This window comes from Lactuca saligna, chromosome 2 (genome assembly GCF_052625555.1).
Source record: "Lactuca saligna cultivar CGN05327 chromosome 2, ASM5262555v1, whole genome shotgun sequence".
Classification (NCBI taxonomy): domain Eukaryota; kingdom Viridiplantae; phylum Streptophyta; class Magnoliopsida; order Asterales; family Asteraceae; genus Lactuca; species Lactuca saligna.
Genome location: NC_136418.1, coordinates 161,369,807 through 161,393,573, shown reverse-complemented (window position 1 = coordinate 161,393,573; position 23,767 = coordinate 161,369,807). Strand labels below are relative to the sequence as shown.

At 34.8% G+C, this 23,767-nt stretch overlaps 1 protein-coding gene across 1 annotated transcript; it reads right to left on the bottom strand.

The window, feature by feature from the left end:
- Positions 1–18,416: 18,416 nt before the first annotated feature.
- Positions 18,417–21,270, bottom strand: LOC145032445 (tRNA (5-methylaminomethyl-2-thiouridylate)-methyltransferase). The gene is made up of 10 exons (XM_078981255.1): positions 20,852–21,270; positions 20,497–20,571; positions 20,207–20,260; positions 20,047–20,125; positions 19,808–19,935; positions 19,641–19,724; positions 19,477–19,560; positions 19,242–19,393; positions 19,026–19,176; positions 18,417–18,897 (listed from the first exon to the last, which is right to left on the bottom strand). Exons 1-10 carry the CDS (start codon positions 21,224–21,226, stop codon positions 18,586–18,588), a joined length of 1,494 nt encoding a protein of 497 aa, XP_078837381.1. The 5' UTR covers positions 21,227–21,270; the 3' UTR covers positions 18,417–18,585.
- Between the last annotated feature and the right edge of the window lie 2,497 nt (positions 21,271–23,767).

Below are 23,767 nucleotides of genomic sequence, written 5' to 3'. Positions count from 1 at the left end.
ACTTCTCAAAATTATCAGAATGATAAATAAAAAAAAGGCACCAAACCCCATATAGGACTTCATCTTAATAATCTCATCTTAAGGAATTATAGCCCTTCTCAAAATCAACCTTAAAAGCCAAAAGATTATGATGATAATCCTTGGCCCAACCTATAATCATCACGTTTAGCATTTGGAACATCCCTAATTACAACAGTAAAAAATGTACCTTACAAGAGCAGCAGCCAGACTTTCGGCATTTGGAACATCTAAATTGGTGGTTAGTTCATTAAGTGCAAGTATTCCACAGTGAAGCAAGCACATGAGATCAATTGAAAATGGATTTGTGAAATTCCTTCAATCCAAAATACAAAGGAAGCAACAATTCATCGCCAAATGGGAGATTGTTATATATTACTCAACTTTATGATCAATTTGAAGCTTACTCTTGTGGTTTAATAAACTGTGTTTGCAAGTAAAACTTACTCATGGTTGCTTTAGCTATTGATTTTGACATGTTATGATAGTTTTGTTTGTTTTGAAAGCAACAATTCATCGCCAAATGGGAGACTGTTATATATCGTACATCTAATTGTAGTAAATTCTACCAGAAGAGTGCATGTGCAGTTCAATCCTAGATAGAAATATCCTAGTATTCATCAGATTTTATCTATCTACTATACAAAATAATCAACATGCCATTGAATTTATAACAGGGGTAAAGTCGGAAAAACTCCAACAAACTATACTTATTGTCCCAGATTAGTCAGGAAACTTTTTTTTATCCACATTAGGTCCTTGAACAAGTATTTTTGTGGCTATAGCAAAGTCAACATTTTAAAGTTGACTTAACCGGTAAACCTGCTATTGCCAACCCATAAGGATCTAATCTGAAACAATTGGCATAGTTTGTTGGACTTTTTCCCTTTATAACAAATATCAGGCATTATTTTAGCAGCAGGTGATGGAACATGATATTAAACTAACCTCCTTGGATGTTGTGCTTGTAGCAGGTGCATTTGATGTCTCTATTGGCCCAGGGCAAACATCCGTTACCCTGATTCCCTTTTGGTAAAACTGAAATAAACAAGAAAAGTGTGATTATCATAATTATAAACTTTTTGATTTTTTATTTAAAAAAAAAAAGTTAATATAAAGTTGGTGTACCACATCGCAAGGAATGAAAGTAGCCATTTAAAGCAAAATTTTAAGAAGAATATACTGCTTGACCTGGTGCAGGAGCCTTACCTGCAGCACTACTCATCTACATATAAATATAATGGAATTGTAAATTATATAAAGTGGAAAAGGGAAAATGTAAGATGAATTGCAAGAAATATAAATAATTTTGGAGCAAAGATGAAGCAACACTTCCTCCTCTGTTGACCAACTTTATCATAAACTACACAATACTAGGGAGTAGTTTTATGATTGTATATATAACAACATTACCCAAGTCCCATAGGAGATAAGATGCAAGCAGACTCGACCTAATGACAAAAGACTTCATAAACATGTAGATCGTTTTTTTTAGAGGAAAAATCAGGAAAAAAAAAAACAAAACAAACGTTATGTGTACCTGCCGAAGGAGTATCTTGTTCTTGAATTTATTTTTATATGGAACAAACTTATCAAACTCTCCTTGTATTTCAACTGTAAAAACTTCTTCCAGTTCAAGTGCCCAATCCTACAATTTACAAAGTACAAACAAGGCCAGCCTTTCAGCATAATGTCAAAAGACCAAAAAGCCCAAGAAACTGCAAGTCAAAAAAGCCACACTGTTTGTGTAGGGGCATGTGTAGTTTGGAGATACTTCTCAACTAACTGATAATCTTCACTATCATGAGGAAGTGGGACCATTTCACATTGAAGCTTTTTATATTTATCATGGAGTGAATCATCAATGTCCACATCAAACCCTACTAGCCCTGAAGCTATTTCATTATCTTGAAGTGCTTCCAACATTTTGACCTACCAATATAACAAGAATGAATGTCATCATATTGATCCTAATAGATCAATGAATTCTTAAAAATATAAACAAATAGTCACCGGTACCTTTAATTTGAAGGCATCCTCATCCTTGATTACATGTGGATGAACAGAAGGAAAATCGGTTGCTGGCATCATCAATCAAGCTTTCTTTTAGAGGATTATCAGTTGCCTCTTTCAATAGATTTTGAAGCTCTGTTAGTACTTCAAAACCTTCAAGAAAAAAACAAACATTATTTTCATGTAAAATTAATACAGAAAAGATGCACAGATTATAATGACATCATACTGAAATTCATTAGCAATTTTCCTGGGTATTACTTCTGCTAAGATGCACAGATTATGTTTCCAGGTTAAACAACATCTTCATCAACTCTTCTGACGCAGGAGCAAGTTGGCTTTTAGCATCTTTATTTTTTTTCTTCTTTAAGAACATCTTTATCAGGAGCTTCTTTTGATTTTATGTAAACAGACCCTACTGTACATAGGAGATACCTGTAAATCAGAGAGATAAATTAGTGTAACCAATAAGAATGTAGGATTTAAATAACTTATAGTTGTATTGTCACTTACAGTTACACTCAAACTAAACAGGTCAAAACCATAATTCCATGCAATCACAACCATAAACTAAGCCAGTCAAGATATACAACTAAGAAGTAAGAACATGCCAAAAATGTAAAGCAATTGAAAATCGGCATTGGGCAGCTGCTTGCTTTCCTTTCCTTTCCTTTGTCTGTTTTTGGTTTTGTATTGTAGGTTGCAATTCTACTGATACTGCTTGCACTTTACAGGTACCTAGCTCCTTACACTTTACACTTTATATCTTGCCATGTATTATATATATATATATATATATATATATATATATATATATATATATATATATATATATATATATATATAATATCAAGCAACAAAAGTACAAAACAAAACAGGAATAACTGGAATAAGTTTGGTCACAGTCAAGACTCGTGTTTCTAAAATGTTAAACATATTTGTTTTTAATATTTTTTTTTACCACTGATATGTGTTTAATCAGTAATTGTTTCTCTTAATTTTCAGAGAATATTTGTTTCTTATAGTTTTGGAACAGAGTGTTCATGGTTACACAATTAAATTCATAAAATCATCACGTGTATAACAACTACAAAAGGTGGCCCATGCTAGTTCTTGAGAAATGGAGGGTACTGCTTATTAATGGTGGCTTGAACCACTACACAAGTTAAATTGTAACTATGGTTATTTCTATATCCTGAAAGATCCGGTCAACAAAGATGAATTGCATCGCAATTCTATAGGTCAATATTGAAAACATTCAGATTGTGGGCGCCAAAAGACTTTGAAATAAAATTGGAGGCATGAACCAACGAGTTATGATTTTTTTTAAACATTTCATATAGAAAATTGAAGGAAAGTCGAGGGATTACCAGCACAGTTTGTCGGGATAATCTTTGTGGAGAAAATTGCAATCAAGCCCTAAATTGAATGGTTCTCCATTTAAAGAAAACACAGCATAAGGCTACAGTTGATAAGCTGGAAGAAAAAAGACGAAGAACAGAAGAATATGAGGTCGAACTAACGGAATGGAATAAATAAAGGAAAATGCTTACCTTTTTCTTCGAACGGAGGGTCAATTGGCTTTCAATCATCGGTGTTAGGGCTTAGCGATTGTAAGAGGAAGAAGACAGACATACTCTCATAGAAGATGGTTGTATGTGCTTGATTCTGCGAAGATGAGTTAAAGGGAAGAATTAGGGGTTTCTTGTTGCAAGTGAGATTAGGTTTTTGTCGATACTGTAGTTCGTATAGGTCATGGGAGAAGCCGGGAAAGCGGTTAGAGGAGAAGGGAATCGTTGAAGAAGAAAAATAGGATGTGTTCGTAAGATGGTAGGGAAAATTGGCTTAGATGCTGGTCAAACGTAATGAAACGTTGAAACGTTTGGAAACAAATTCTCCCAAATGGTCGGAGAAGAAGGCGAAACGATGGATTTTACTTTGTGCCGGTTGGAAGGTAAGATATGTGACGTAATTAGAAGCCGGAAATACAACTAGTAACATATCTTGATGGGGGTTCTGTTATCGGTGTAGTGCGACAGGAAAGAATGGTTGGAGAAGATGATCGGAGACACTTAGCGGTGCGAGATAGGAGGTTGGGTGGTGGTGCGATGCTGCTATGAAGACGAAGACCCTAGGGCTTTTTTTTGTTAATTGGAAGAGGCGGGGGGCTTTAATTTTTGGGATCCAATAGGCAGGTGAAATCCCGCCTTAAAACGCTTTATAAAGTGACACTTTTAGATGACACACATTTTATGAAAGGCGACTTCCGCATTTCCTTTTTTTCCTTTTCTGACAATAATTTTAGGGCATGCATAAATGCGTGTCCTCTATCAATACGTGTCATTGTTTGCACGTCATTAAAGGGATGTTTTCTAGTAGTAGGAGTATCAAACACGAACACGACACGTAAAAAAAGCGTCTGACACAACACGAATAGACAGGTTTTTTATCCGTGTTACACGTAAACATGAAAAAACACGAATAAACACGTTTTTAATGGCTCTTTTAAGCTAGGGCTATAAACTATATATTGAGTTTTACGCAAATTGTCCCTAATATATTATAAATATAAAATTTAACCCTAAAGTATATATATATATATACACATGTTTATATGTGTTTGTACGTGTCACGTGTCAACACGAATTTGTATCGTGTCTTATATGTGTCTAAACATGTAAATTCGTGTTTGAAACATGTAAGACACAAAACACGAATTTAAAATATGTGTCAGACACGAATAAACACGAAACACGAATTTCTAAAACACATACAAAAAAAACTCGTATCGTGTTCGTGATGTGTTAATCGTGTCGTGTATCAAATTGTCAGATCTACTTTGAAGCACTTTATGGACGAAAAAGCAGATCACCCTTGTGTGGGCAGAAGTAAGAGACACTTAACAGGCCATGGGACTAGTAATCAACAACACTCTAACCAGACCGGATACCATTAGGGAAACCATTGAGAAGATTGTTCAGATTAGGGAACATCTCAAGGCATCCAGGGATCAACATAAAAGCTATGCTGATAATAGGCGAAAGCCTTTGGAATTTCAGGTTAGTGATCGCATATTACTCAAGGTCTCTCCCTGGAAAAGGATGATCCGATTTGGTAAGCAGGGAAAGTTAAATCCACGATACATCGGAGCATTCGAGATCCTCGCTAGGATAGGTCTGGTGGCCTACAAGCTACAGTTACCATCCTAACTCTGCAATGTACTCCCCGTCATCCATGTATCAAATCTGAAGAAGCGTCTATCGGAAGAAACTCTCATTATTCCCCTTGATGATATCGAGATCAACGAGAACCTTCATTTTGTTGAAGAGCCAGTAGATATAATGGACAGGGAAGTGAAGCGAACTAAACAAAGTCATATTCCTATTGTGAAGGTTCAGTGGAACGCTAAATGCGGACCTGAATTCACATGAGAATGTGAAGACCAGATGATGCATAATTATCCCCATCTTTTCTCTAGTTCTCCGTGACTACTCTCGAATGAACTTCGGGACGAAATTCCCTCTAACGGGGGTATGATGTCACAGCTAGCAATTTTGACTTAGGGTTATGCATGCATTAACACTCTCTACATGTATCATTTTTAGGACAAATGGACCTATTTTGAATACAATTATAAGCAAAAAACTTGAATTAATTTAGCAACACATAGCCAAGTGACATAATAAATCAATAGGGACCAAAAGCAACCAAAACACAAACTTAATGGTGAAACAAATGGGTGTTCGGCCATGAACACTTCATGACCAAACACACTTATTTTAGTCACATAAAAACCAAAATCCTATTTGTATTAGGCCTTCCAAGACCGAATTCTCCATATAAAAGACTTCAAGGACCGAATTTTCAATATATATATATATAAACTGATTTCCCTTTTTCCTAAACAATTAAGACCGATTTCTCCATGGGATGAGGTAAAATCGGTCAAACAAAGTGAATTCAAGAGTGTGCTCGGCCAAATCTTGGGACTTTTCAGAGAATATCATTGTTTATTATATATTCAGTACATAAACAGTGCCTTGGAAAGCAAAAAATCAGCCATATCTTGATTTAATTATTATGTGTTCTGTCAAACTCATGAACTTCCAATGAAATACCCATGTGTTCAATAAGTTTAAGTACAAAAGATATGTTGGAAATCAAATTAGGCCATACCTCCGTATAATCCACCGAATTTCCAAGCAAAATCCAATTTACCCAACATGTAAACATACCACTTTTACACCTTATAACTCACAACTGAATCTTATTCCAATTCATTTGCACTCTATTCTCTTCTCCTATTTCTCCCGTGATGCTACATTCGTTTCCAAACTCTCTTAAGAACAAGAGTTTAGTTCCTCAAATAACTTCATCTTCTAAGTGATCTCTACTTCTTGGTAAGTACTTCTACAAACTCTTTGTGTTCTTACACTTATTGTGTTCATTTCACCCCATTTACACACAAATTTTCGTGTGTATGACTCTTCTTAAGGTGATTAGAAGCTTCAAGTGAACTTCAAGGGAAAATCTTAGGGTTTAAGCTTATAAACTCTACTCCACACTCCCAATCTTCCATAAAACACCCAAGGTGAGCTTCATACTCCCTCATTTTTGTGTTTTCTAATTTTAGGGAGGGATTACAAGCTTAGTTTTGTGTTTGAACTTGGTATTTATGTTTGCATGTGTATATTTTCATGCTATTGTGTGTAAAATGTTATAAACTCTTGATAAACCTCCATGAATTTGAGATTTCATCATGTTTTAAAATGATTACAAAATAATTTATATTATGTAGTTTCATAAAATATATGGACATAATAAACATGTATTACAAAGTTATCATAAACCTAAAAGAAAATACAAGAAAGGACCTTATCTGTCAAACAAGTTAAAAATGGACTAAAATGATCATTTTTTAATAAAATGGGTCTTTTATGTTATTTTTAGTATTTTTGAACTAAAATGGTCATCTTTGATAAAATGGACCAATTATAATAAATTTCATTTAAAATGGGCCAAAAATGTTATTTTTACTAAAAACGGGCCTAACGTGTTATTTTAGCACAAATTGGACTAAAATGTCCAATTTTTGTTTACAAATGAACTTTTTACAACATTTTACCCTAATCTGGACAAATTACACTCATTACATTTTTTTGGGCCCCTGGTGGCCCATTTACATTATTGTTTACCCTAACAAACTAAAAGCATACACAGAAACGATATACATTGTACAATTCAATACTCGCGTAAGTTCAGTTAAGGCTCTTGTGAGACATTTTGTTTGGCACCTATTGAGTGTACAACCGTATCCTGTGGTTATAACCAGAGTCTCCCCAAGGTGAGAGCGAGAGTTTGTGTATACACTTATACGGGGGTGACTCCTCCACACCTAACATGTTCCCTACAGCTAGACTAGACCAGTCTAGGGTGACAAACCTTATATATAAACGTTCGGCGCCTGAAAAATGTCAAGACAGGCGAACCAATCATTATCAAGTATGGTTATAACGTCTCACACTGAGAATAACAATGATACAAACTTACAAGAATACACATGCATACACGTCTTGATACATCATACAAAACAATACATTTACTTCATAACTCGAGTCTTATATGTTTTAAGACTACAACGTTTTTATTAACAGAAAAGATCGGTTTTTCTGGAAACGACTTACTACACATTACAGTTTTGCAAACAACAGAAAATATAGGATTTTCTAGGAAACTCTTTTTCATACATTGTCAGAAACAAAACACACATGCTATAAGACAAGATTTGAAAACCAAACCTACAAACCATTTTTTTACAGAAGATATCAGATTTTCTGGTGTTTACAAAGTGATATAAAGTTTTCATACAAATACTCTTATGAACTCACCAACATTTTATATGTTGACACTTTTCAAAATTGCTTGTATTCTCAGGAACTCAGTAAGCAAGTATAGAGCCTCAGATTACTGGATATTTTACGACATTTTGGAAATTTATTACTAATGTCACTTTTTTTGTAACATGTGAACAAATACACTATGTAAAACAATGTAAGATTGTATTTCAATGTATGATGTGTGGATTGTTATGACATGAACTCACCAACTTGAACATTGATAAACTTTCAAAATCACTTGTATTCTCAGAGAACCAATAGACATGTAACACTCAGTTTATTTATTTAATAAATGAATAAATTAATGAACGAATAGTAACCCTAAAATAAATAATTATATGTCGAAGGTTGGTCTCGAGGAGTTAATTGTCACACTTTAAGAGATTGGGGGTTAAAAGAGTAACATATGACCTTATTTAGAAAGATCTTGAAGAGAGGGGGCTGTTTGGTAAGTATTATACTCAATTTGTAAGGAATTTTAAGACTGAGGGCTGAAAAGGTAAATATGGGATTTACTTTGAAATAATTTATAGCTGGAGGGGCTAAATCGTAAATTTCGGATGTTATTTGGAAAGAATAATGGAAGGAGGGACCATTTATGCGTTTATGGGATAGATCTTAAGGGAACCGGTATTTAACTGTTTCATTGTCTCATAACCCTAACCCTGAGGTGCAGCAGCCGCAACCCTCTCCATTTTCACTTCCGAAAGCCGCCATCACCATTGGAACCGTCATAAGCCATCGGTTGCATCACCGAGTCCGGCAACCCGATTTTGCATGCTGCCTTGTCGATAAGCATTACCGAATCACCATCTTGTGCCACCGATGTTCCCTTTGCCTGTGATGATGAAGTCCATCCCTACTGCCGGAGACGTTGGTGCGCCGTTGGAGCCGCCAAAGAGATGGAACCGCGAGCATCATCGTCACACGTACTGTGAACGAGTTGCTTTCCGACATATTCTCCTTCCCCACCTTCTTCCATGGTTGTGTCATCATTTCCGCCCCAGAGGTTGTTCCCTTTCGCTGCCGACCTTTGTCAATTGCACGCCATCAGCTGGAGTTCGGGAATCTATCATCCAGCAGTTAAGGTTGGGTCTACGGGACTTCAGCAGTGTGGGGTTACGTCTACGGGAGTTCAACAGTGTGAGGTGAGTTACCTTCCAGTAGCGGTTGGTCTACGGACACAATGCCGACCCACCAATAGGAGTTGTATGTTAGATGATTGTCTTTGTGATATTCATCTAGGTTTGCTACTACCTGATATGTATATGTTGGTATGATATGTTATATGTGATAGTGGTAGTAGGAGGGGAATAGTCCCCAAGTTCGGTTCTTAAGACCAAAGGGTAGTTCGGACACCCCATATATGTCTGATAGTATGTTTATGTTATGATATATGTGATAGTAGTAGTAGGGGGTGGAATAGTCCCCGAGGTTCGGTTGTTAGGACCGATGGGTAGGTTAGCACCCTAGAACGGCCTGACACAGGTAGGTCGGCACCCTAGAATAACCGTACCGGGTAGGCCAGGCACCCCAGAATTGCCCGACAGTATGTATGTTATGTGATTGTATGGTATGTGGTACGATGAGGGAACTCACTAAGCTTCGTGCTTACGGTTTACAATTTTGGTTTCAGCTACTCGTTTTCAAAGGAAAGGAGTCGGCTTGATCGCAACGCATCACACTATGGTTTTCCACACATGAGATCCTTGGGATTACACTATGATATTGTTTTACGATACCATGTTTTGAATATTTCTACTTTGCTTTTGTCATTACATGATATTATGGATGTTTTCTTATACTGATGGTTTTATAATAACTTATCTATAAATGAAACTTTTGGCCTTAAATTTTGGGATATGTTACAAGACATGTACACTCACATGTTTTGAGAAGACGAAGCATCATAGTGTCATGTCTTATAGCTTTTTCTATACACTTTTGGTGTCATACAAACAATGTTCGAACACAATGTAAACTCTATATTATCAATACAATGATTGTTGTTACTTTGATTACTATTATTCAATTGTTGTGATATTGTACATGACGTCATCCGCCCCCGAACGTTTTTGCCGTTCCAGTTTGGGGGTGTGACAGATTGGTATCAGAGCATTGTTTATAGTGAACTAAGTATATCAACCCATGAAGGATATACAACTATAAATAAAATGGGACTAAAACACTCTGACCAAGAGTTTTATAGTTTTTAAATATAATAATATTTTTATAAAAGTATACATACATACATATATACTAGAACAATATCATAATAAGAACAAAAAAAGTATTAAGATTGTTGGGAACTACGATTAAACCTTGGTGTATGTAATCAGGTATGGGATGAATATAGTCTGATCAACTATATTTATCCAAGATGTGACTAACATATGCCTGGGAATAGTCATCGTGATCAACAAGTCTAAAACTTGCCAACTCTATATACCAAGAAACTCTAGAACCAAACAAAAAGTTTAAAATACTATAGGAGTATTTATGATACTGTGACATCCCCATTTTCACATCCAGAAAAGATCGATTTGTTTATGCTTTATTTTGAAAATCAAAGTATATCTTAAAGAAATATGTTGCGGAATTTGTTCCTAGAAAAACATGATAAATATGTTATCAAATCATTTCTGAAGAAATGTAATTTGTTTATATTAAAACTTTGGGATGTCATCGTCATTACAGAAAAATATGCATAAGATACCTTACATTCATTTACACTGGTGATTTACATCTCCTTTAATATGTCAATGTAAGGTAGCTTTGTATCGACACCTATGATACAAGTAAACTGAGTGGGTCAGGATGGGAAACATGGTGAGTACATAGGGTTTTCAACCCACAATAATAAAGTTATTATGTTTCATCATCAAACAATTAACCCAATTACCCATCCCCATTATCTTCTTTATTTCTTAAGGTCCTATCCTAAGAATCATTTATCATTCACTCATTCATTCCTAAGGATTGTCCTAAGGAATAAGCACGAAGTCCATCGTTTCCAGGGTTTATTTATGTAACATCCTGTTCCAGATTATTTTGTGATTTAAGTCCCGTGGGCCTTAATTCGAGTATGAGAAGGTTTGGAGGCTTTGGAGGAGAAAGGTTTAGGCCCTTTTGGGATATGGGTAAGGTAGGTTGTGTGATAAAAGAGTTCGGTTTGTGCTTTAGAGCCCAAATGTATTGTTAAAGGCGTTGGTGCGGGCTTTTCATGAATTTTGGATCTAAGTTCAAGTGGGCTTTAAGAGGAATAAAGTTAATAGAAGTTTAGGGCTTCTCGTTACCTTTTCGTGGATATAAAGATTGTCGGAAACGGATTTATAACGAAGAAGTTATGTCCTTCAGAAGTTTTGTGGTTGCAGACTTAGTCGAGTACATTGGGCGTACTAGTGAAGAAGGAAGTACGTTGGGCGTACTTTTGGAGTACGATGGGCATACTAATCAGGGGTGGTCGCGAATGTTCTTCAAAGTATGTTGGGAGTACGCCAATCGAACCTAAACCCTATTTTAGGGTCTTGGACCCTATTTAAGCTCCTTATCTCATAACCTAACCCTAATATCTTCAGCCTCCATCCCTGTAAACCCTAGAAATAGACCCTAAGCCTCAATTTGAGTGATTCTTGAGTATTTTGGTGATTTAGTGAGTTTTTGGTGCATATTGTGGAAGAAGGAGTTCCTTGAGGAAGTATTGCTTGGCTTGGAGCTTGTGGATCCAAGCCCTAATCATGTTAATCTAGCTCCAGAAAGCATAAAGTTTGAATCTTGGTGGCTTTCTCATGTAGATCTAGTGGGGTGATCACTTGTTATGTTTGGCTTTTGAAGAAGAAGAAGCTTTGAAAGAGAATAGCTTGAGCACCTAGCTTTTGGATCTATGTTCTTCTCTTGTTGGTGCATCTTCCGGATGTATAAAGTTTTGAACCTGCTATTTGTTGTGCTAGTTTTTGTTTTGGGTCCATTTTAGGGTTTTTGGTTCCAAACCTTGAAGCTTTATGAGTTGTTAAACTCCAGAGTCTAATCTATATCCCTTTGAGTATATTTAGTGGTGTTACGTCATAAAAATCCAATCTTGGACGCTAGAATAAAGCCATGCATGAGATAGGAGGTTATTGAGATAAGGAAGTGAGTGTTTTGGGTGTTGGTGACCTTTCCAGCCATGCAAAGGCTTAAAGTCACTAACTTTATGGAGTAAGTGCCATTAGGGAGTCCGGATATGGGGTTTGAGGTGATGTCTTAACTGTTTAAGACCAAATGAGTAGAAATAGTGAATCTGGGGAGTACGCTGAGTGTAATTCCTGTATGCTCCGCGTACTGCCCCAATGTCACCAATAGCCAATATGGATTCGTGAGTACGTTGAGCGTACCAAGAGAGGTACGCCCTGCGTAACCTCATTGTGGACTTTTGGGCTAAGTCTCATTTTGGGCCTTGAGTGTTGGGCCTGGAGTTTGGACTTGTTGCAATAGAGTCTTGGACCAGAGGATTGTGTATATGTGCTTTGGGCCCTTGAGTTGGGCTTGCCATTAGATGTGAGAGAATTGGGCCTCGGGATAGCCCATTTATTATTGGACCTTGGTGGGCCCAATGGGTTTTAGGTTATTGATGGCCTGGTTAGTGGATTACCTTTAGACATAATGAGTGAGAGTTAGGACTTAGTTCCTAATTGGGATAATTGTGGGTTTGGCACAGAGTTAGAGGCCAGTGCGTAGCAGCAACGTTTATAGCATTTGTTCATCATCCGAGGTTAGTCTTCTCACTATATTGTACCATGAGTGGTATTTTGTGTGATAGAGATTTCTTATGTGCTTATCTGTGTATTGTGATATCCTGCATTATTTCTTTGTGATTTATGATGTGTATTACTCAGAGTTCACAGAGTTAGGACCGGAGGGTCCACAGAGTTAGGACCAGAGGGTCCATCAGAGTTGTAGGACTAGAGGGTCCCACTGAGACACATTGATCAGAGGGTCTTACAGAGCTATAGCCTTGAGTGGCTAATTATATGTACGTGGTATTTTGGGGAACTCACTAAGCTTCGTGCTTACCGTGTTATGTGTTCTGTGTTTCAGGTTTTTCTCAGAATCGCGGGAGGGCACCAACTCGGTTGTACACACCAGAGAAGGAGTTATGTTTTGAGGATCCTGGATTAATATTATTAAATAATTATAAAGTTGTATTTTGTAAATGAATCAAATGGGATTTTCGTGAAACGTGTTATGAGAATTATATGATTTTATAATAAAAATTTTGTTTGAAAATTTACCGTGTTACAATTTAACATGCACTAAGTCCATAACGGCCGATGTTATCTGATGGGTACTAAGTCCATAGCTGCCAATGTCCATCTATAGGGCACTAAATCCATAGTTGCCAAAGTTCATTTTAGAGTACACCGTGTGAACATATTGTTCACAACACCTACAGGTTGCGAGCCTGCTAGTGTTCAACTGAACTGTCTAGAATAGTCCATGGTTGTCATCCATACTCTGCTAGATGACTGGGCCAACGCTTGGGTCAAGGCTTCTCATCATTTTTCACCTCCCATTATCATATTTCATTTCTCATGATTTATATTATCTTTCATCTACCCATCTTTACCCATTGTAATTTATAGGTATAAAATACATATACAATTTAAATCGAATAAAACATGTACATTTTGTTCATCTAGCATAGATATCTTAAACACAGATAGTATGCACACATAGCACGTAATTTATATTAAACAATTCATATCTATGTGTAAGATGAAAGTAACTATGCACTCACTTGTAGCGTGCTTTGATAGAATCTAACTAGAAACAGTCAGCGGTTCGTGATCATCGGGCTCGGGTGGCGGAACACCTTCAGCAACGAGAGAGAGAGAGAGAGAGAGAGAGAGAGAGAGAGAAAGAGAGAGAGAGAAAGTTTAGGTGTAAGGAATGAAATGGTCAAATTTGCTATTTATAGGCTGCCAAAAACATATCCACGTCGTGGGCTTATATTTCTACATCATGGCGGATGGCTGAATCACATTGTAGGCTTGCATTCTGCGTTCTAGCTTCAGAAGGTGTCCAGATGACATTTCCACATCGTGGACTTAATTTCCATGTCATGAGATCTTAACACACCACTCCCTTATACTTAGCACATGTTTTTCTAGCCTTGATTAATGTCCTTGACTAATTCCATGTCGTGGAGCATGGCTGATTAGGGTTTCTGCCACGTGTCATGCTCTTAGACCGCTACATATTTGGAATGTCATAACATTTGCATACAAACTCCGTTTTTGACGTTCTTTATATCCACACGTAGGTGGAGACGTACTCTACATCTTTCTTTGATATCACTAAGGCTAAAAATTACTTTATCTTAAACTCACTTTTTACGATTCTCGGTGTCGCGCCGGTTTTGTCGCGAAACTTCGACAAGTTATAACTTCTTCGTTATAACTCGGATTTTAGCATTCTTTATATGTACGGAAACATAACATATATTACAACTTAGTTAAGATTATCTATTCTAAATAATCCTCTATCAAAAAGTCATTTTTTGACACTTATCGTCCCTAAATTGACTAGCCCGAATCTGCGGGCGCTACAAACGTCGACAAGGAAAACTTGTTTATCTAAAGCTACTAAATGGTGAAGCTGATTGGATGGATCTCCCACTAAGGTATAATTCTTATCATCGGGATAACAAGGATTACAGAAATGCAATTTTTAAGTAAAGGGAAGTTTGTTTCTAGTTGAGATGTGGGAATAGTTTCACTTTGCTTTTAAAAAAACAAACTGAAACTATTCCCACGTCTCAATTAAAAACAAACCCCCCTTTATTCAAAAATTGCATTTATATAATCCTTATGATCCTGATGATGAGCATTATACCTCAAGGGGAGATCAATCTCAACAGCTTCATCATTTACTAGATCTAGATAAACAAGTGTTCCTTATTGACGTTGGACCCAATTAGCTTTATGATTGCAATGTAAGCCTTCTTCAAAATCTAACCACAGTGAGTCTTTTAGTTCATCAAACATATGTGTAATGTTCATCATCAGAATAACAAGGATTACAGGAATGCAATTTTTAAGTAAGGGGAGGTTTGTTTTTAGTTAAGACGTGAGAATAGTTTCACTTTGCTTTTAAAAAAACAAACTGAAACTATTCCCACATCTCAGTTAAAAACATACTCTCTCTTATTCAAAAATTGCATTTATGTAATCCTTGTGATCCTGATGATGAGCATTATACCTCAAGGGGAGATCAATCTCAAGGGCTTCATCATTCAGTAGATCTAGATAAACAAGTGTTCCTTGTTGACGTTGGACCCAATAAGCTTTATGATTGCAGTGTAAGCCTTCTTCAAAATCTAACCACAATGAGTCTTTTAGTTCATCAAACATATGTGTGGTTGCAACTTGGCCTTTCCACTCCCTCGAATAATGAACGCAACATAATGTATCTTATTAGGGACCAAATTCATGTAAACATGCATTATTAGGTAATGTCTCCTGGACACTAGCAGGTTATAAACCAATGTCATCCTTCCTAAAAAGTAAAAACATACCTAACGACCTCCCAAATCAAGGAACCTTATTGAATACAAAATTATATGGATTAAAAAAAGAGAATTACTAGGAAGAGCTAGTCCACGAACATCAAGCCATTGCTGTAGGTTTCGACATGTATCTTTCTATAATCACCAAAATTAAATAATGTGTCACACGGCGAAGCTGCAGCGTGTTAAATAAACGACACAATTATGCTTAATTTGCACCATCAACCCTCTCAGATGTTGTAGCTCGTTACTGATGCCGGCTTCCCAATGCTAACTCTACACTTAGAAGTCGGGAGACAATAGTACCAATAATGTCGGTTCTTAGCGTCGGTGGCGCCTGCAACGGCTCATTGTCGTCGCCGACATTCTCAACATTTTGCGCCTCTAACTCATCTCTGTCGTTGTAATTCTCGTGATTCTGGTTCTAGTTGGAATTGTTTTTCTTTTGGTTATGGATAGAAGGAAAACTGGGCGGCTAAAGAACGAAAGTATCCTTAGAGAAAAGGGTTTTAATTTTCATGATGATAACCTAGCTAACCGTGCATACACTCTTTCATTTTTTCTTTCTTAATGCACTCGCACACACATACGTACGTCTTCGGTTGATTTGTGATGACTGACATCTTCTAATTTGGTCTCCTCTGTCTTCTTAACATTAAACAAAAAAGATTCAGGTTTCTATTATTCCCATTTTTCTCACTATCTGATTTTAAGGTTTTTTTGGTTCTTACATTGAATAGATTTAATTCTCTAGTTTTTCTCTCTATCGCCTATCGGCTTTGTAATGGATTGGCAGAGACTCGTTAGTTGTGGTAATTAATTTGATCGAAATTTGTAGTGATTGAAGTCCTTTTAAACTGTGGATTCAGTTTTGAGTTCCAATTGAAACTCATACATCTTTGTAAGTTGCGTTTCAAGTTTGATAATTTCTATAAATCAAAGTATTGTCTCCCTTTTTTGTCAGTTCTATGTAATCATTCTTTAGTTCTTTCCCTCCCTTGTCGTATGTATTTGATGTTTGTATCACAAGGCTTACCTCGAACTGCAATACCATATGGTGAGAGAAGATGATGATGATGATGATAATGATGGTTAAAGTAAGAATGATACGAACCACCATATGAAAATTTTATCATAAGCTAGTGGCATTATAGGTGTCTGGTGTAAGAATTATATGAAACACAATATTGACATTACATGCTTGTAAGTTGTACTGTTTCATTCTTACCACACACACACTCACATAAGACATGAATTTTGTTCCAAGTGGAAGTGGAAAGTCATCTGTGATGAGTTTTTGCAAAGATTATTTGATTGTGACGTCTACAAGTGTGTATAGATGGTTGTAAACTTCAAACAATTGCAACTGTGTAGAAGAAAATGCTACAATGAGGAGATGGAAGAGGCTAATATTGTGATTGCCCATGCTTTGGACTTCATCAAGAAGTTGTCTACAGTAAGGAAAATCTCTACTTAATTTCATTATAATCATTTTATTAAAAGCAGTAAATTCATCATTAATTGTGTTTTTGTCAAAGGCTTACAACGGTAGATGAAAATGGGAGTCGATTATTGGGTGGACAGAAACATAGAATAGCAAGAACAAGGGCTATTCTGACAGCTTCATCTCCTTCAATTAGAAACCTCCTGCTATTTTTTTTTTTAATTATTGTTTTAATCAAGCTATGTGAAAACTATCGTTTATTCGATCCAAAGTAAGGTTGTTAGTTTTTAACAATTAAGGGAAAATAACCTAAAATGGTGCTATAGTTTTCATTTTATACACATTTAGTCCTCTTTTTTGTGTAAAATAAGCTTTGAATTTATTGTTTTTATACACATTCAGTCTTTATTATCAAATACTTCTTTTTGCAAAATAAGCTTTTGTTGTTTTTGTACATATTAAATCCTTATGATGGGTTTTTTTTAACGTTTTGTTCATGTGACATTCTACGTGGGACAATAATTAATGAGGTATTGTCGTATATGGCACTTTTGAACACTTAAATCATGTGTTACTTTGTCCTCGTTTTGATAATAATATTGTACTATTGATATTAATAATTATGATAGTACAATACCAATTATATTTCATTCAATAGCAATATCAACTACATTGCATCAACATTACATCAGGTGAATATTAGCCAATAATGATTTCAAATGTTGAAAAGTGTCAACATTTATAAGAGTTGGTTATACTATTAATTATTAATAATGGTAGTTCTTTTGAGTTATATGCAAGAACGAGAAACCTCCTCTTTAACAACTCCAAACCCATCTATAAAATCTGGGGTCAATTTGAAAAGAATAAAATAAACCATTTGCAAAAAAAAAATTGTCAAAATCAACATACCAAGGAATTAGGGAAGACTTTAAACTTTTCTAGGGTTATTTTGTCTTGGAAGTCCAAATTTGGGTTTAGAGAAAGCAATTACAAAGAATCTCATTGATTGAGATAGATGAAATTGAAACCGAAATATCTTCTTAAATAAAACTAGAGCACCACCATTTGACTATAATAAATTGTTCGTGAATTAGTTTATTGATACAAGTAAAGGAATAGCCATTTATGAGAACACTGTTATTGTCTTGTGTAAGACGCCACATGATCAAAACCTATAAAAACACGGTCATAATAAAAACTAAATGTGTACAAAAACTTATTTTGCAAAAAAAAAAAAAAAAAAAAAAAAAAAAAAAAAAACATTAAAAAGTAAATGCATACTAACTGATAACTAAGTAGCCGGTCAATGTGTACAAAACAAGAACTATGTTATCTGTATAGGTCATTTTCCCAACAATCAATTGATACTTCAGTAATATTAAATAAATATATTAACATAAATATCCAATCAAACTATTACAAAACGAATCACATCTTCATCTATACATCTTCACCAAACAAAAAGTTGTTGACATTACATATATAAAGCCTGATATTTAATAACATGTGTAAAACATGCATTTCTTAAAATCATTATATGGTTACTCATATACAGCTTATACCATATACAACAAAACCATTACCTTCAAGATTTATCAATTGTCTAAAAAATGCTGCCCTTTTGTAAATTAATTTGATCCTATTTAACATACAATTTATAAGACCTAAACTAATCTCACAACCGAATCCCTCAAACAATCTTCAGGTTTTGGTTTGATCTTAACAGGTTTACCAATCTTAGATTTATCTTCCATATTTGCAATATCACGAGCCTTGTCACAAACAGGAAACCCCTTATCATCCCATGATTCCAAAATTACCCCTGACCCCACACAAACCTCTTCTTCATAAAAAGCTGCAAATTGTCCAGCTGCCAGACCCTGATCATCTTCAGGTAATTGAACAGTGCCAATGTTTTCAGCACCATCTTTTTCCATATGCAAACTGCAATCATAGAAAACCGGGCCATGTCGAACCTGTCAAAAACATGTCAATGTATTTGTCAATTCTATTAAATCTGTTCTTTCTGTATTAAGTGAAATTTAAAGAAACACGCATATACATATACAGTTTACCATATTAAGTCATGTAATGTAATGTTTACCTTGCATCTTAAGTGGTTTAAGTTGTGAGGAGGAGATCCACTGATCCATCTGAAGGATCCAACACGAAATGTACGCCTTCTTTTATCAACGGAATAATAGTTTCTTGATACAAAAACCACGTTGTTTTTTACATCTTTCTCAACAACATACCTGTATGGAAACATGTGTTTTTATCAATCTTTAAAAAAAGGTGAAAAATTGGAGTAGGAAATTACCATGGTCCTCCTGCAAGACCCAAACCTTGGCGTTGACCAATTGTGTAAAACCAAAAGCCCCTATGGCTTCCTAAAAAATCACCTGTTTCAGCTTCCAATAGTACACCTTCTTTTTCACCAATATGTCTTCCCACAAATTCACTAAACTTAATCTGTATAATTACATAAATCCTTTTAAAATATATATGATTATATCATCTCCAAAGTTAGGATTTTTGTTAGCAAACATACATACCTTCCCAAGAAAGCATATTCCCTGTGAATCTTTTCTTTCTTGGTTAGGCAAATCAAATTTTCGGGCAAGCTTGCGGACTTCATCCTGATGATTTAATAGGAAAATTAATCGATATTTAAATAGTAAATTCATAAATTCTATTTTTTTTTATAGAGCAAACTTACTTTTGGAATGCATCCAAGTGGAAACACTAGTCTTTTAAGCTGAGCTTGTGAGAGATATGAAAGAAAGTAGGTCTGATCCTTTAACTGAAATTCCAAGATTTATCCCTCAGTGACAATAACAGTGAGTAATGAACAAAGGGAAAAGTAAATAAGGAGCATATCATTACCATATCCTTTGAGAGCTGAAGAAATGAAAGCTCATTGGTTTCATCTGTAATGGGGTGAATTACTTTTGCATAATGTCCAGAAGCAACAAAGTCAAAATCCATGTTACTTATGGCATCCATGAACGCACCTAGAGATTAAAAAAAAAGTGAAATTAATGACAAATGGGAACAATCAAAGATGAAATCAAGCAACATGATTACAAAAAAAAAAAAAAAAAAAAACAAAACAAAACACGCACCGAATTTGATTCTTGTATTGCAAAGAACATCAGGGTTAGGGGTACGACCACATTTATACTCATCAATAAGGTAAGATACCTGCAACATTATGAGCAATAAATTCCACTGATAATGATGATGATTAATGTGAAAAAATGCATTAAGAGGGGTGTGATTTACCACTTTGTCCCAATATTCATCTGTCAGATGTACAACTTCCAGTGGTACATCAACCTGAAGCAGATTTGTAAAAAAAATGGTGATATATTTATTTCAATACCAATTTATACGATTAATCAAACTTGGAAGAAACAATGAAAAAGTTTCACATAATCAGGGATTGGAGTGATAGAATCGAGAAATTCATTTGTTAAAGCAGGGAAGTGTTTTTGAGCCTTCAAATTAGTTAAGCACTAACAGAAATCTGAAAGATAAAATGAGATGGATAATATGAAGGTGAAGAAAGCAACCTGATTGCAGACAGCTTTTGCGTACTTCAAATCCTCTTCCCATGGGCATTCAGACCAAAAATTCTCGAAATCTTCCTAAGAACGAATTCAGTACCAGAACTAGCTAAGGAATTATAGGTTTCAAACTTCAAAATGCTCAAAGACAAACAGAAAGGTAAAAGTAAAAAGGAAATACGAAATAAGAAACCGATAAGAGAGGGGATTTTTGTTCATTTTCAATGTCAAACTACTGAATTGGAGCAGATGCACCATCCGAAAAGAGATGAGCAAAATTGCAAATACTTACAGTTTGAATTTGAAGATAGCCAACAAAATTAGGTTTATATGCGTGCAATCAAAAGAAAAGCTTACGCACCTGGAACCAGATTTTAAGGTAGAAAGCGGTGCAGGAGTGTCCGGCTGCGTGGAGGAGGCGAAGTGCGACGCTGCTATCAACGCCACCACTGAGAAGAACAGCAATTTTGAGTGGGCGCTTGCTATTGGGCATTGAGCAAGACAAGTAACTGTTGTCCAAATCAGAAATCGTGTCGTTCGAAATTTGGGGAACTGCTGTAGACGATAGAGAACGAGGTGTGTTGATGGATAAGGTCGCTCTAACAGCTCGAGGGTAGCTTTGTCGAATTATTAACCGCAGGGGTTTGTTAATCGAGTGTGAGAAGAAAGTCTTGAGGGGTAAAGAGTACAGCTTGGTGGTGGGGTGAACCAGAGCGGCCATTGTTGTTCTAAGCATCGTTTCATCGATGAACAGTTGGATGACGTTGTGTGTGAAGTAATAATTTATAAATTAGAATGAACTATTTACATATTCACCCCTCTACTTTAAATTTCCTGTCACTTTTACGTTAGGCATAAAAAGACACAGTTACACTACTACTAGCCCAATAGAAAGCCCAAGCCCATACTATTTACATAATCAACCCACTTGCTTAATTTAATATAACTGCAAAACATGTTTAATGAAATTTTTTCATTTAAAGTCTTATTATAAACTTTTCAAGAAATAATAATATATTTTAAATCAATTAGATGTATTATGCTACTTTTGAACTGTAACCCTTTTATTCTTATTTTTAAATTTATTATATGGCTTTTATCCAATAATACACATAATCATTTATCATTAACAAAATAGTTGTATTTAGTATATGTATTCTCTTAAGAGTATGAATGCCCGACAAGATTAAACAAAAGTTAAAGATGCACTATCAAATATTAATTTTCCAAGAATAGTAAACAACAAAGCAAACACACGTTTGAGGAACACACCTACACGGCTTACACTCATAATGACCCACAAAAACTATAGAATATTATAAGTATACCATATTTTTTTCTTAAATATATTGAATCGTTAGTATAGTATAATAAATGAGCCTAATTAAATAAGACATTTAGGTATTACAAATAAGGGTTCATGATTCAAAAGGTAATATTTTTGTTTTATGTTCATATTTAGCCGAATTTTGTTTTATATGCTAAAAGATAATATCACCTGTAACAATTGATAATATACTAATATTATCTCTTTTTTAATACGTAAAATAATTTCAATGGTCAAATATGAAAAAAAAAAAAAAAAAAAAAACATTGTTGTTCAAATATAAACATAAAACAAAGTATGATACATTTTAAGTCATTAACCTTATGTTTTGTTTTGATTTGATCACCGAACTTTTTTTTGTACAGTTAGTCATTAATGTTAACTAACTTATGTCAATTACATCACTTATAGACATTTAGCGGGTTGAACCGGTTTCTTAGCTGTATTAACATTTAAATAATTTAGACCAAAAAAAAAAAAAAAATTAAGGTCTCGTAAGTAATTCAATATATCATTAAATGTGATATCTCTGCATTATTAAAAAGGTTGTCTTCTTCGTTCTTATTCCATTAACCAAAGGCTAGGAGAATAACTACAATTTTAAAGTTTTTTGTCAAATGAACTCAAGAAGCAACTAAATGGTAGCAATGAAACCTTGAACACTAGTGAGTTTTATCCTATATTGGAATTGAACTATGAAGGGGTATTTCTTCAACATCTGTTCTCTTATAATCTTTGTGTAAAATTTACCTTTAATAGGCTCAAAATCTGGATAAACTCCGCACTTAGATACATGCAACACGCTAAAATAGCAACATACTTCAACTTACATATGCCTTAGTTCTTTGTTTTTGAAGGTTGCCTTAGTTACATGTCAAATATCTTAGCCTCAAATAACAGATGTTACAAACATATATTTTCAAAACTTTTATACTGTAAATTCAACATAGTTTTCATAGCTTGCGTGGTTATATATGATTAGTATTTTTGTTTTGCGGTGTTAACCTTTATATAAAATAGTGAGAGCATGAAAAGTAGGCACCATGATGCATCAAGGTTGCCATCACCTCTCACATTCAATAAGATATCATAACCTATGATAAATATATTTCTTACAAATGTAATTTATGAACAACCCACAAAATTAGGTCACAGATTACGTGTAAATTATCAACTCACGCATTGTTTACCATTATTTTAAACTTATTATGTTAATCTATACAGTATATATACAGCTTTGTGGCCTTGTCAATATGCATTTCATATTTCTTCGAAGAGAAAAAAAAAAAAACAGTACGATATATGGTTGTCAATAAATAAAGCTGATAAAGACACAAAACCAAAAACATCTCCAAAATAATCCCACCAACTCTTGTTTTGGCATCCACCTCATCGACCAGATTCCCATTATACAAAAGCATATAAATTGCACTACATAATAATAATAAAGCAGTATGGAGCACAAAACTTAATATTTTAATACTTCTTTTACACACATATTAAATTTAAAAGATACACGAGATAAGACTGAAATGAGAAATAAATATAAATAAGGGATAATGACTTGAAAGCGTAACGAACTTTCGATTTTTGTCACATTTAGTCACTAAACTTTTTTCCGTTATCTATTTGCCATTGAACTATTGAAACTGTTCACATTTCACCCTTATGACCGGCTGTTGCCGGTCATAAGGGTGAAATGTGAACAGTTTCAATAGTTCAATGGCAAATAGATAACGGAAAAAAGTTTAGTGACTAAATATGAACAAAATCGAAAGTTCGTTTCCCTCTAAAAAGTTCAATGACTAAATGTGAACAAACTTTCTCTTATATTATGTTTTACCAAATTATTTATTTTTGTTAAATTGTAGCAACATTTATTGATGAAGAAATCTATGAAATTAAAAAAAAAAAAAAAAAAAAACAAAAACAAAACCCTGAAAATATATT